This window comes from Poecilia reticulata, linkage group LG7, assembly GCF_000633615.1.
Source record: "Poecilia reticulata strain Guanapo linkage group LG7, Guppy_female_1.0+MT, whole genome shotgun sequence".
NCBI lineage: Eukaryota > Metazoa > Chordata > Actinopteri > Cyprinodontiformes > Poeciliidae > Poecilia > Poecilia reticulata.
Genome location: NC_024337.1, coordinates 9,595,869 through 9,611,567, shown reverse-complemented (window position 1 = coordinate 9,611,567; position 15,699 = coordinate 9,595,869). Strand labels below are relative to the sequence as shown.

The 15,699-nt window shown below is 40.0% G+C and overlaps 1 protein-coding gene across 5 annotated transcripts in view; it reads right to left on the bottom strand.

Moving 5' to 3' along the window:
• bsna (bassoon presynaptic cytomatrix protein a) overlaps nt 1–15,699 on the bottom strand; it is a 108,017-nt gene that overhangs the window by 66,935 nt on the left and 25,383 nt on the right. For 4 of the 5 annotated variants that reach the window (XM_008413236.2, XM_008413234.2, XM_008413237.2 and 1 more), the window contains exon 2: nt 11,826–13,316. In XM_008413236.2, the coding sequence (XP_008411458.2) occupies nt 11,826–13,316 (1,491 nt within the window). Of the gene's footprint in view, nt 1–11,825; nt 13,317–13,986; nt 14,230–15,699 lie in introns of those variants that run through there. The other variant, XM_008413235.2, reaches the window with a different exon arrangement.

The following is a 15,699-nucleotide window of genomic DNA, read 5'->3' as shown; positions in this document are numbered from 1 at the left end:
CCACAGCCGCCCCACTGTGGCTACAAAGGAGGAGGAGAGCTCACTGTCCTCTTTCTCACACGCCTTATCTCATGTTTTTGCTTTTTTTTCTATATCTATCATTCTATTTAAATCATTCAGCATGTTCTGAAATCCCTTCATTGAAGCTACGGGAACAAGTACTCAAATAGAGATGTTTTAAAATAGTTATTTTATAGTATTACCAACTTTAAAGGATTCACCTTGAGTGTTTAAAACAAGAAATGGCTGGAATCTAAGAAAATCCTGAACACAGAATACATTGGAAGCCCAACTGTCAGCTCAGCTGAGAGCTTTGAATAATAATAATAATAATGAAAATATATATTAGCTCACGGCACAGTCGCTGGAATAAATCTCTAATGTCTCAGGGAGCTCAAATGCAGCACAACACGAGGCAGCACTGTTCCTCCAGATTTTAGTCTTAGCCCTGATTCCTGTTCCAAAATGAGGGCGTGGTCAGTGATGCACAGATGTAATAAAAGAGTGCAGGGCCCTGCAGAGGACAGTGAGGGAAGCTGGGACGATCAAAGACACGTTTCTGCTTTCTGATCAGGATACGGTAGTAATGGACGCTTTGAACTGGTGTCATCAGGTAAGATGCACAACATCGAAAGATGAACCAGTACACTACCACACAGCCTTCAGCCTCGAGTTGGTAAAATGTTTCATGCTACCTCAATGCATGATTCCCTTTTATTCTTTAGGTCCTTTTAATGTTTTTTTTCCACAGTAATTGCTGAAATAGTATCTTATCTTGTTCCGAGGTCCCGTCACAAGCAGAGGTTGCGTCACTTCAGCCTTTTAGCACTCCTCACAGCTTACCCAAACTTCACTATTCAAGTTATGTGTGTAATTTATAACTAGTTGCAACAGAGGGCTGTATACATGCCAGCAACGTTTGAGAGGAAAGGACTTTCGAGATTACTAAGAAAAACTAATAAAAGAGCTACAGAGGCCGAGCTGTAACTCAAGAGCAAGACGAGAAAGAAACAAAAGGCACAAAACATTTACGGAGAGAATAAAGGAGAGAATGTGGAAAATGAGATGAAGAATAATGAGAGACAACATCACTGGATGCATCTCTGGTGAAGATGAGATTCATTCTTGATTGGTTGAAATGGTAGAAGGTGTGTAAAGATCGAAAGGGAAAGGCAACAAAGAGAAGTGAGAAAGAATTACAAAGAGAACAGATTCATACACACACATATCAGGCTGTAAGAAAACTGCTAAATCTGTTCAAAACCAACATGGATCCACAAATCTTTAGTCGTGTGCGAATTGTCATAGCAATGAACCCGAGCACTCAGCCTTGATCATCTGCAGGTATTTAAAGAGCTGACTGTGAGTCTAGATTGCATGCAAAGCCAGGAGCAGACGTCACAAAAATCGGAGCGGAAGAAAACGCATACGTTGCAAAAGTCTCAGAGACTTAAGACCCAAAGCTTCAGAGCAAAGTTGCTGCAACTTTTCTTAGCTTGCCTGTGGTGCCTTTAAAAAGTTGCTGGCATAATTTACATAAGCAAGAGTACTTTAGGTCTCAGTGGTGCATCTGAACTCTTGTTTGACATTTTTTTTATGGGATTGAGATTTGAGACATGTCTTCAGTCGCTTGGTTGTTTTTATTTTGGGATCATTGTCCATATTCAGCTTTTAAAAATCCACTAAAATCAGCAGCTGCTCACATGAACCCACTGAATGTCTGCTGGAAAACAGCTACAAAGCCTGTGTGTTTTGTTCACAGCCTCTCACCCTGCGTTGCACTGGTTAGATGTAATGTAGTGTAAACTTTGTCTACTATTCGATCAAATGTTGCGTTTCAACTACTTTTTCCATTAAAATGACTATTTAAATGCGCCGTTTCCATTATGACTGAACAATGACGCAATAAAAAGTGTCCAACATATTTTTGCTTCACCCTATGATGTCCCAAAGTGTCAGCAGTCAGACGATAAACTAAACGTCACAAAGGTAGCAGAGTTTATGGGCACAAGCAGAAAACATTCTGTTTGTTCTTGTGTCATATTGGCATGGATACATTTCTTGGCAATCAGATATCATTTGAACCTTTTCAAAACTAACACATCTAACGCGGTGGGAGGATAACAATAGTTGAGAGGTTCAGGCAAAGCAAATGGCCTCATTTTGCATTAAAGTTTACAATTTTTGTGCTCCTTTTTTGAAAAGTCACTTCACAAGACAAGGCAGCAACACATACAGAAAAAGTTGGTTGTCTAAATGCATAATGCATGGCTTTAAAAAAAAAAAGTGAGTGGGGTTTTGCTGAATAAGTTAAGAGTTCTGACAGAATAAGCGATGAAGGCAACGAGAGATAAAAAAATAAATAAAAAAAGGCTCAAAGTGGACATGGCTTCCTGCACAGATGTACAGCAGAAAATCTAACAAGGAGCTGAGCAACAGAAACGTTGCTGAAACTGCAGACTTTAAGGCTCTATGTTCACTTAAAGAAGGACCCTGTTTGGAAAGGTGAAGGTCTTAAAGCCACACGAGGAACTGTGAAGGAAGAACAAACAGATTTGATTGGATGGAAGGAACAGATGGAGACGTTTAGGCTGGAAAGGAGGAGGAGGAGAGCAGGGCATGGTGAGCTGTTGTATTATTCATTTTCTTGGGATGTCATGAGTTGCAGCAGCGATGCATCTGTCCATTTGGAGTTCTTGTTGTTCCTTCTGCTGCTCCTCTCGTCCTCTATTTTTAAACTTCTCCCTAAATATGGAAACATGGCTTCTTCCATCCCTATTGGATTCGTTTCAACCCCGTGCTCGTTTGAAACTCAAACTTTTAAGATCAAAAATCCTTTCAGTGCAAACCGGCGGTCTTTCTATTGATCTGTATTTGTCAAGGCGGTCTTTTGTTTTTAAAAATTATTATGTGATGTTTGTATGTGTGATGTGTCGCAGAACAGCTATTCTTTTCTTCTGAGTTCAGGTTACACACAGTTGAACTTTCATGCTCCTGTTTAGGCCATTGGCTAAGTAGACTTTTATTTTTGGGATATTCCAGTAAAGAGGGCTAAAACAAATGCGAACTAAACTTTTCAGATTTTGCTTGAATAAACTCTAGATAACCACATGTCATTTTTGTCGGTCCATGATGTAAAAAACATAAAATCCACTGAAGAAATTTAGTAAAGACATGGAAAGAAAAAGGAAAATATCAAGAAGAGTGAATACTTAAAATTAAAACGTTAAAATTAACAAAAGAAGGTAAAGCCTGAATCCCTTTTTCCTAAATGGTAATATTTGAGAGTGAGTTATATGTGAAACTTCCATATAAATCCACCTGAGCACCAACAGGAAAGTTGTGAGTAAAAATAAAATAACAAAAAAAACGCAATAATATTGAATTTATATAAATGAAAAAGTTAACTTTGGTAACTTCTGAGGCCATAACAGTGAAAGAGTCATGCAATCATATGCAGGGTGGTGACTCATCTCTGTTGGAGTATGCAAAACAGCTTGTTGCTCAACCTTTGCTGACATACTGCTCTAGCAAAAAAATGAGGTTGTAACATTTATAAAAATTAAATATACTCATTAGAATAAAAACTGAAGTTTGAATCTGTTTCAAACAAAATTGAAGTTGTTGTTTTTTTTTTCAAGAACAGATGCATTAAAAAAAAAGTGTGCAAGTGAATTCCAATATAAAACCTTCCACAGACATGCACAGACTTGCATAAAACACACACACAGACGTGCTGCGTGGTTCAGGCACAATGTGACAGCTGCTCCTTTCTCTCTGTACTATTTTCAGATTCTGACCAGCGATTCTGCTGATCCGGCCGTGTAAACCATAGTGACGCGCAGAAACACACACTGTGCAGAAACACCCACTCACCCAAACACACACTTGCCAAGTGAATTACATACATTACGCTCACACACAAAACATTACAACACCCTTTACAAAGTCAAGTCACCTATAATTACACACACATGCCGGCTGATTGGTTGACACGAGAACCCGTGTGAGGAGGATTATTGTGACTTGGACATCAGAGGCTGACGGCGAGGCTGACAGTGTGTTTGTTTGGTAATCGGTGTTTTGTGGGAGATATTTGTTCTGTGACTGTGCTTTCCTGAATAAGACTTGGTCACCATATTCCAGAGGCACTCATTAGCTTTTAATTGTTTGGTGTTGACTACATGTCAAGCAGTTCATGGTGCGTTATGCAGCTTCTGCCTTCTGTTGAAGTTTCTTTAATGCCGTTTCATCGCTCCATTACCTCGTTGCTTATGGAGAATCTATTTTCTGCTCATCAGCTTGCAGATTGCCTCTCTAATTTTACACGTTGCACCAGAGAGCAGAAGAGATGCTGAGTGCAGATAATAGAGGACGATCACTGAAAACGTGGAAAAATGAACTATACCGTTGATCTACTCTTGCAGACTTAATGCCTGTAGGACAGCAGATTGACTTAGACTTAGATTGTTTGAAATATGTCAAAGTATTGTTGTACTTAACTCAGTGGCAGTTCTTGCATACACAGTACCCTGGGCCAGTCCCTTTACTTAATTAAAACACAAGAAACTATCTGAGATTTTGAAGCAAGGATAAAATAGTGTAGTCTCTCATGGAGCAGAAGATCTTGTTTTAACTGAATGAGAATGCATAAAAGTGTTGGGAAAAGTGCTTAGAATGCAACTGAAACAAGTTACATATACCTTTAAAAACTGGTGCGTTTTATCCTCTTTCAAATGCTCCCCTGGATAACTCTCCGTATCAAACGATAAAATTGACCAGTGTGATTTTAGGTTTGGCCCAAGTTCAAACTGAGACGACAGTTCATTGAGTTTGTCTGATTAATTCAACTTCATTTTTGTGTGGGTTTCAAAGTCTCCAGCAGGTGGTACTTTTGGGCTCTAATATGGCAAACTTAGGGCGAACTCGCTTGTGACGTCACCACTACGCGACGGCGACGGTCCCGCTTCAAAGCTGACAACAGTGAGCATTAGTGGGAAATACTGTGAAATATGTCTTTAAAGTGGCAGTGAGACCAAAGCATAACCGTTGATATGAATAGAAAATGTCGCAGCACGACTAATACTGTAAGATTACGTTAATTTTTCAGATTAGTTAATATCCCTGAGATGCATGATGGATCTTCTGCGACTATTGCTGTAAGATCAATACAATAAGACCACTACTGTTTGACTGTTTGTTTGTTTTTTGTTGTTGTTTTGTTTTGTTTTGTTGGGTTTTTTTTCTGCTTTCTTTCTGGTATAGAACTCATGTATTTTATTTTGAAGAAAACCTTTGGTACACCCGAATAGCTGTGATTTAATATCAACCTTCGAACACGGACAAAAGAGAGACCATACCTGTGGCTTTTGAGTGAAATGTACTGTCTGGATGCTTGAAAAGCATCTGTTTATGATTGCTTACATTATTTCAACTGAATCCAGTTATAATCCCAGTCATACAGAGATATTCAATCAACTTTTAACCACAACAGACCAAAAAGGTGTTTAACTGGAGAATTTTCAGTTTGATTCAGTCACAGAGAACTAGATACATAAAGACGAAAATAAATGACAGCTGTAGTTTGTAAAAAAAAAAAAAAAAAAAAAAAAAAAAGTGAATATCTGAACATGCAGGGGGGGAAACTGCAAATAGGTGGGCGGAGCGTTTTAATCGGTTCCTAAATGATTTTAGAGTAAGCAGAGAACATGCTCCACTGATTCAGCATTTAAACATGACTCAGAATAACAAAACAGTTTACTGGGATTAATCAGATTGTTTTGATGCAAAGTACACATTGCACTTAGTAGCTGCCCCCTGTGGACATCACACACACACACATTAACATTCACATTAAGAACACAAAATGGCCCTACGTAGAATTATCACTAAGCAGAATGATTGTCCGAACCACATGCACCCTGGGTATTAACTTTCACAGTCAATAATCCCTTCAGGTGCAGTTAAACACTAATAAATGCACACTCTTTGGTGCAGAGACACAGGCAGGTGGCCTGGATGCACTCATACTAATAATTGTTCTGACAGCTGCAAAGGCCTGAATGACACACTAACCAGAGGAATAACCTCATTCACTAACATCTGCTTTATGGAGCAACTGTAGTTCAACAACGTAGAAGCACAAACCCATTAGTGGCCTGTTTGTGTTATCAGAAGGAAGCTTTTTGGTTTTTTGTTTCATATTGGGGTGAGATTAAATATTTGACCACAGACTGCAGACCACAGAAGCAGATTATTTTTAAATAGAAACTACTTCATTCTTAATTTCTATTTATAAAACTTTAGAGACCCAAGGATCATTAATAACCTAAGTGAGGTCATGTTTATGATACCAGAGTTTTTCAGAAGCTCTATTGTTTCTTCTGACAGCAGAACAAAAACTAAGCAAAACGTTTTGATCTGTTCAAGCAGAAGGTGCGGTGAAAGACTCACCTGCCGTAAAATGAACTCCAAATGACAAACTTAGTGTAGGTGAATTAGTGATTAGTAAATTGTGATGGAAAGATTGACATTATTTTTTTAAAACAAAATAAAATCTAGACTTGATCAGCTTGACTGTTTGCAGTTTTTCCAAACTAAATGTTCGTGTCGTCTACCCATTTCTATTTATTATTTGTTTTAATATGTGCAAAAAAAATAATAATTGCAGAGTAACTGCATCTATTTGTGGCTGAATTTGGTTTTACATTCAAACAAGATGTTTTTTATTTACAGTATTTATTTGCTCAAGTGTGCTGACCAGATCGTTTCCACAATGACGCTAAAAGTGGATCAGATGTGATTGACAAACCAGTCCACATGTCTGTCTTCTGATCCATGTCTCTGTATGTTATGGCTTAACTTTTTCTGTCCTACACAAATAAATGAAGCCACATATTATATGAAGTGATTTGTCCGCTGTTTAAAAATATATCAAATGCAGCCCTCTGCAAACGTATCAATAAGCCAATGTGTCATAATGTACTGGTGCTGGTGTTTGGTTTTCATTTGTTTGCTTTCTGAGTTTGATGATTGTCCTTTTGTGTTTTCCCAAAACATTTCTGTGTTCTCTAWTGSSGCTTGGCCATGTTTTTTTTTGTTTCATAGCTCCATGTATTCTCCAGCGTTGGGCTTGTTCTTTGTCGTGTTTAGTTAAGTTTTCTTTGTGGTTTCTATATACCTTAGTTTCCCTGCTAACAGCTGTTTTAGATCGCGTAATTAAATAACCTGCATTCAAAGCCATTCGCCACACTTCTGCCAGTATAGTAGCTCACTGGTTTTCAATGTTCTTAACTGGTTCTTTCCATTATGCTATGCGCTCTACGTCCAGCTCACCTCACATCTCTTGAATTTTCCTTGTTATGAATAAAGTACTATCTTATTTTATCTCATCTTTTCTTCCCATCAACTATGATCAATGTCTCTGTCTTGCTGAAGAGAAGCATTTCCCCTACATGACACTGCCATCATCATATTTCACCATATTATTTTTCTACACCAGCAATATTTTGTTCATTTTATAAAATACCAATACAATGTACATACTTTAGTGCTTTAAAATAAAAATAACATACATATGTTGAGGTCTACGTGTAAAAGGTCTCTGTAAAGCCACGTTCCATGTCAGAGGTGTGTATTAGGTGTGTGACTGTGAACTAAGTAACATCCAGATAAAATAAGACGACTCAGGAGTCATAAGTATTTTATTTTTAGTGCCTGCTTTAACACCGTGGGCCGAGTTGAAAGGAGTGCATTTGCAGTGGCTCTGTGAGATCATCCTTTTTTTTTTTGTTTGCAGCTTTTCTTTACACTCTTTGCTTCACTCTATTTTTTGATCCTCTTTCCCTCTACTGTTCCACTTACTGTCTTTTGTATGACTGTGTGAGAGAGTGCATCGGTGCCCATCTTCCCTCTGGATTCCAGTTTGCGCGTGATTCAGCTTTACATGTCTGGTTTCCTCTCAGCCTTGGCTCTGTTCTCTTGCCATCTGTTTCCATCTCTGCTTCGCTTGTCATCCTTCTTTAATGTTACCTTTTTTTATTATTATTCCTCTCTATGCTTCTGTAAACGTCTTTCTCTCTCTCCCTTAAGACGGTCTAGCTTTCCTAATTGTCCAGCCTGTCAAGTTCTTCTTTCATCCTTAGATATCTACTATTAAGACTTTTTTTTGTTTCTTCACGAGTGTCTTCAACAGTCACAGAGAAAGTCAGTAATAATTATTCTGTATTTTCATGTTTGTCTGTTTGCTGAAAACTACAAATCCAAATTTAGTGAATCTTGAAAGCAAGAGAAAAAAAATCCTGTAGACAAAACAGAAAGCCTGTATGAGGAGTTATCAACTTTAAAACTAAAGAATAACAAATTAAGAATTTCTTCAAGAAATTTCTCAAACATATTCTCCAGTCTAATCTTAATCCTTCAACCTGTCTTGGAAGTTGGATGTGGTTGGCTGGGAATTACATCACAACTGAGTTGTAATCATTCTGATGGCAACTTGGAAAACCATCCATCTGCTTTTCAGTGCTCTCTTAATCCTTTCAACGTTGGGGGTGGTGTGTGTGTGTGTGTTGGGGGGAGAGGATGGAGGTGAGGTAGGGCGTACCCATGACAGATTGCCAGTCCATCACAGAGCAACGGAAATGCCACGAACGCAGTTCCCTGAAGGCATCTCAAAATAAGCTAACGTGGTTTAGCTAACAGTGCTAACATCATGCAGCCCCCACTGTATAATCAGATAGATTTGGTTAGATTTTTTAGTTTCTATTTACTAGATAATCTGGAAGATAACTGAAATACAATATAATTCAGGAACTGTCCACTCTAGTGTTTGATTTTGCAAGAACAAACCATTTTCAATGTGGACTGTAAAGCCATTTCAGAGTTCAGAGTTCATTTTAAAATATAAGGACTCACACTGTGAATCAGACACCAGCATGTTCACATACAGTCTCTTAACTAAATATTCATTTTCTTATTCTCTTCTTCAGAATCAACATGTGTTACTTGTTTCTTGTTCTTAACTCATAACTAACAACTAAAGAATATCAACTCTTTGGATTATTTAATAAGTTCAAAACACAGATGGTTCAAAAACATTTTCCACGGGTTTTAGATTGGCATTGGTACTTTTTTTTTATTATCTCATGTATCTTCTTATGTTTTTGTTTTTACATCTTTTATAGATATTCTAATCCAAGATTCTTGATAATTAGTTTTCAAAAAGTAATAATATATTCTTTATTCTTGTATTTGACCTTGTTCAACTTTTTTTTTTTTACCTTTTTTATTATGTGGCCAGTCAGGGAATCAGCAGCTTCTTTCAAAATTCTATTGTCTTTTAATGTGGAGTTAATGTTGTGGCGTTAAAGCTCCATGTTACTTTAACAGTCAGAATATATATGTCAATTTACTGTACAGAGTCATTTAAATACCAAATGCTGTGTAGTTCCGACTTTGGTGTTTATGGTTTTGTGTCTTTTTTTGACAAACCAAATTAAGAATGTGACGACATGTTCACTTCTTTATTCAAACCATTCTGTGTTGTAAATTGAATGAAACTGGGATTAGGATTTCAAATTAAAAGACACTTCCTGTTTTAGCAACATGCATTCAACAGTCTTATTCACATTGGGTTTCAACATCCATTGCACCCTGGCCATTTTTTAACACTCATATTGCAGAAAACACAACGCATTCTGGAGTCACAAAAACACATCTTCCATACTTAATGTTTTCACATGACTTCCTAAACGTGAATATCACTATTTGGCCAGAAGATTAACCTTTTGTGGCTTATTACAAGGGCAACACTAAATGATGAGTAATAATTATACAGTATGTGTTTTTCTTATTACATAAAAACAACTGCAACGTACCAAGGCCACAATCTTGACCCACATTTACACTCATCATTCCTTTAAGTCATGCTCTGAGTTTTAGGACTGTGACTGATTCTCTCGGTCTAAATAACATTTTGACCAATATTTGCTCGTTATATGTGTTTGCGTGTGTGTGTGTGTGTTAGTGTCCTTTGCACCCTTACGAAGGCGGTTATATTTAACCCATTATGTCAGACTCCACCCAGCGGCAATTCCAGCATCTTACACAATAGAAATACTAACAACTGTACTTTATAGGGAGCCTTTAGGCAAAAATAAATATAAGTTGTTTTAATTAGTCTGCTAGACTAACCCACTGACAAATCTGTGATGCTTTACATTTCTCGCAGATTTTTCTTTTTCCATCCACCCTGGCAGTCAGTTTCAGGCTTTTTCCTAAGCAGACGATCCTTCTTTTCCATTTGTCATCGGCCCTTCAGTTTTGTCCCTGGCAAAATCCTAATACGCTATTCGTCTTCCTGTCTTTCATTTTCCAATGCTGTCTCTTCTCCTTTCCACTTCAAGACTGCATTTGGATCGATAAAGGGGAGGTGATGGAGTGCTGGACCTTTATACTCCTTTCATTGTTCCATGAGCAGGAGCACTTTGGAGGGAACAAAGAAAGTGTGGGTGGATAGGATGTCTGTGTTTTCTACGCTTCTCTTACTTTACTAAAAATATGTTCACAGCCTTCTTCACGTCATGCCAATCAGCGATGTCTGGACATTTCTGTGTTCTTTTCTGAAGATTTGTCATCGTTTATTTAGAACTTGAAAAAAGTCTAACTCAATGCTGATTTTCTCTCACCATGTGGAAAGTTTGTGACGATATCAATGCAACACAACTACAAAATAGAACAAAAAATGACTTATTTTCTATCTGTACATTTTTTACTAAATATGCCTTGCAGAGAAACATGTTTTTGCCAACAGAGGTCGTCTGCATGCTGGACAAGTTCACAAAAGGTAAATATGGAACAAATACTGAACAAAAAAACATATACCAAAAAGCACTTGGTTCTGGACCATAACTTTTTCAGCAAGTGACAAAGCGTACCATAACTGTTGGACTGGATCACACAGAGAAGACATTCCTCACATGTATCGTGTCCAGATTATTTGGTGAAACATAGAGATCAGGACAAGACTGCAGTTGGTAGAACTGTACCGACCAAATTTGAGATAAGATGGACTCCACACTGATTTACTTTTTCAGCAGAGATGATATAAAGACAGTTATTTATGGACTGAAATGATTGTTGAGACCCTTTTGTTGCCGTAACCTTCTTGCTTAATTTGCTTTCTAGCCGTGTGTGCTTCATTGGCATGGTAATAAAACTATTTTAATGTTTTGCTAAAAGCTTGGAAAGTGGATTCTGATGAGTTTGGGAAACCACTGGTACAATTTTCTCAAAGCATTTGTTTGTGATGCTTGCAAAAAAAAAAAAAATTGTCAGCATTTTTGGTGTGGACAAGACATTATGTTAATCAAATATATTATTAAGAAAATGTATCTCTTGATTAAATAAAATTGATTTAGTTAATGGAGGAGCTATTAAAAGAAAAAGCAATATTGCACATTTCTGAAATGAGCTTCACTCCTTAAATAGATTCAAATAACTCACAGTTAACACAGAGGGTGAAGGAATGAATGTGTAAAACAGCAATCTAAAAAAATGTGAATAAAGATCAGGGGAAATGAACTTCAATAAGCAGTACAGCACCGAGGAGCAGAAGAAAATGGAACGGATCAGAACCAAAGGACAGTTAAGAGGTTTGGGTCTTGTTGCATGCAAGTCCAACAGCAGAATGAGTAGCATGTTGCAAACAATATTGATTTGTCTGGGAAGAGTTAACTGGGGATTTGTACACTCTGATTTGACTCTTTAATATAATTCAGTGTATATCAGTGCGTAGGAGATGTAGGCATGTGGGCGTCTCTTCTTACCTCTACTAGATGTGGTGTTGGGTTGAAGCCACACAAGTTGCACACTTGGCTTTGACACTGCGTACAGGTGTTGTAGTTGGGTGTGTCGGTGCTGCCGATGTTCAGCTCTGTTTTGCAGAGAGGACAGTTCACCTTGGGCTTCTCGGCCTCTGGAGCAGTCATGGGCGCTGACACTGGTTCTTGTTTCTGCAACACTTTCTGCTGGGGAGCAGGCATCTGCTGTCCTTGCTGCTCCTTTTGACGCTGAGTAAGTGGCTGCTGTGGCGGCGTTTGTTGTTTTTGGAGTCCAGACTGCTGCTGTTGCTTTTGGCTTGGCCCTTGGGGTCCACCGACGGCGCCTCCTGTTGGAGCGGGTGCATGAGGACCGCCCGTTTGACTAGGTGCTTGAGGTCCTCCCATTTGGGTTGGCGGATATGGTCCTCCCATTTGACTTGGTCCACTCAAACCTCCCCCTTGACTTGTTGCCTGTGGACCCCCAATTTGGCTTGGAGCTTGAGGACCCCCCATGCTGAAAGGCTTAGTGCTGCTGGGCCCTTGTTGTCTGTTATCGGGAGTTGCATTGCTGAACACCACCTTACCTCGTGCAGGGCTTGGCTGTGTTGAGGCTGTGGGTAGAGGGTCAACGTTGATCAGGGTACTAGCCTGATTGAGCAGCGATGCCCCAAAGCCAAACAGTTTGGTCAGACCATCCTGGGCAGGGGCCTGACTCTGAGGTCGGTGGGCTGGGGAAGATCCAGCGCTTCTCGTCTGGTCATGGTGACGTGTCATAGGTTGATGCATCGGAGAACCTCGACCTAAATCTGGCTGGGAGGGTGCCTTAGTCAACCCAGGCAGAGGTACAGCACCCGGATGGGGAATTCGAGGACCTCCTTGTTGGCCGGGGCCGCCTGTCGGACCTCCAGCAGCTCCTTGAGCTCCAACACCTCTCTGGGAGTATGGGTCAGACCTCAGGCCCTGCTGAGAGGGTGTTGTCTTAGACTGGGGGCCACCAAGGCCTGGATGTGTCTGAGGCTGCGTCTGGGGTCCTGGTTGTGATGGAGGGTAAGGCTGAGGCTGGGWCTGGGRATACKGTTGRGMCTGGGAATATGGCTGGGACTGGGAATACGGTTGAGCCTGGGAATATGGCTGGGMCTGGGAATACGGTTGGGACTGGGAATACGGTTGGGGCTGGGAATATGGCTGGGGCTGGGAATACGGCTGGGGCTGGGAATACGGCTGGGGCTGGGAGTAGGGAGTAGTTTGGCCATAAGGCTGGGAATGAGGTTGTTGCTGTTGCTGCTGTTGAGTTGACTGAATCTGTGCCAGAGGTTTGGGCTGTGCAGCAGCAGCAGCCGGCTGCGTTGGCTGCGGAACGGGCTGCTGTGGCTGGACGATGGGCTTGGCTTGGTGGGACGGTGAGTGAATTTGCTGTTGGCTCTTTGAGCGAGGTGTGGTCATATCAATGCCAAGAGCTCGCTGCATTTGACAATTCAGGCATAGCCATTCCTGGACCTGCAGCCAGAAGACAAAAACGGTACAATGTTACACTCACCTATAAATCCCCAATTTTCACCTTGGTCTCTGATCTTTTCGAAGACCAAGCAGCACATGCATCTCACGCAATAGCTCTTATATACAGCTTGTAGTCAGGGTTAGGAAAACAGTAAGTGAGTACAGCTGAAGATTTATTTCTGCAGCTGAAGTATTGAAACCACTTCTATGATTTATTGTTATTCCCTATTCAAGTTGATTGCCATTGATTCCGGCACCATAAACGCTCTTGCTGACTTAGGCAGGATGAGCCTTATCATTTTGTGTGCACATCTAAACTTTAGGTGATGGAGAAAGAATTCACGTGAAAGCAACAAAAAAGACTGGAGTCACTCTTTCTCTATGTTTGACGAACATAGAGAAGGATTTTCAGAAATCAACCTGAAGAACAAGCTGAAGGAGATTAATCAAACACAAATCAAAGCAAGGATAAAAATCTTGCTGAGCTGAAGCTACAACTCTTCATTTACTGACGTATTTACTCATAGGTATCCACACCCTGAACCAGAAGGACAGACATACAGATGCATAAAGAGACACCCAAAGTCAAATTTCATGAATACACAACGGCTCTCAGTGAGACACTATGATAGCGCCACCCCTCATCTTCTCGTCCTCTTCTCTTTCTTACCTTTCTTTCTTCAGATGAGAACTGACGACTCCCTGTGTCCGGACCTCGAACTGTCTAACTCATCCCGGTTTAAGAAATGATCCAGCTCCTGACTCCACAGCGTCAACCTGCTCATGTCCTCGATCTGTCCTGTTGAAGCTATGCATCCACTGCAACACAACTGCCCCGAATACTGCTATTTTAGCTCCTCTGCAAAGCTAGTAAATCTCTGCACGTTTCATGTCTGGCTCCCATCCCTTTCTTTTTTTTTTTTTCCCATAGTGCACTGCGGAAATGGACTGTATTACCCCGCCTGCCATCTAATAACCCACCCCCAAAATGAGCACCCAGACGTGCACAAATTGTCATTCTTGGCATGGGGCTACAGAAGACAAGCTGATTACTTCTGAAAGAAAATGCTTCCATCAGTCACTGTGCTCTCCCAGCCTGCTTTGCTGCATGGCATTCCTGCCTTGAAAGCATCACTGATCCCATTTTCTGTAAACTCAGCGGCTACAACCGTTGCTACAGCCCAACATGCCACTTTCCCGCTTTCCTGTTTAACATATTCTCTCTGTAGCTGTCCCTCCTGTAATCCTTCCCCATCAACCCCCTTGTTTTCTCCCCTTCTTCAGATTCCTGTTTCTCATTGCCTTCCTTGTTTAGGCATTTTATTTTCTGCCCGGACTCAAATAAGGTTGAAAATGTAGGTCTTAGCATCTTTAATGGCTTCGGTGGAAGGAGGTTTGGAAGCAGTTATTGCTGTGGAGGTTCCTCCTGTGTCGTTCCACCATAATTTAATCTGGTGAAGATGGCAAGAAGGGGATGGAGAGAAGTAGACGGTGAGAAAAAAAAAACACTAAAGAAAAGGGAGGGGGGGAGGATTTTAATGAGTCCCTCTCTTCCCTTCTGCTTTATAAACCTCATCACAAGAGACACTTGAAGAAGTGAGGGAAATACTGAGTGATGGGAAGCGGGATGGAGATGGAGAGAGCAAACGGCAGAGAGAAAGGAGTCAGCAGTTTTTAAATCCAAGCAACTCTTCACTTCTCAACGCATTAGGCTTAATCAACTGCACAGTGGTGCAGAATACCCACTTTTGCTTATGTGGATAAAACTGGTGATTTGCTACATATCCGATTGCTCTTTGTGACAGGTGGAAAAATACAAAAGGGTCATTAGCGTCGATATCACTATAATGATCTCTGAGAGTCCCTGACTTGCACATTTTTGCATGTTTTCCTGCTTAAAAAACAATGAATTCAAGTGGGATTCATTATGTTTCTGACTTTAACAAGTAATATCTATAACCATGAGGCTGATCAGAATTGTTATTGATTTGATCAAGAGTCAAAATGTGTCATATTTCAAAACAATCAACACGTGGGAATGACAAAACCTAGAAACAACGCAGAATTCAATTTAATTATAAGTTATAGAAGAGTTTTCCAGATAAAAAATACGTTTAGCTGAATTATCTATGAAAATACTGGTCTTTGACTATTTCTCACTCTACATATTTTTTTCTGCTGTAAATTTGTCATGTAAATATTTAAAGTCAGACCAGCCTAAAATGGCATTAAGAGTAAAAAGCAGATTTCAGATTAGGAATTTCTTTAAAGAAAAAAGCTACTGAGGCCTAAACATAGCCAATCCCGTCCTGAATACTACCTCACCTCTATAATCCAGAAAGCCCTTCACTAGAGCCCGTCTGAAAGAATGAAGTACGAGAAA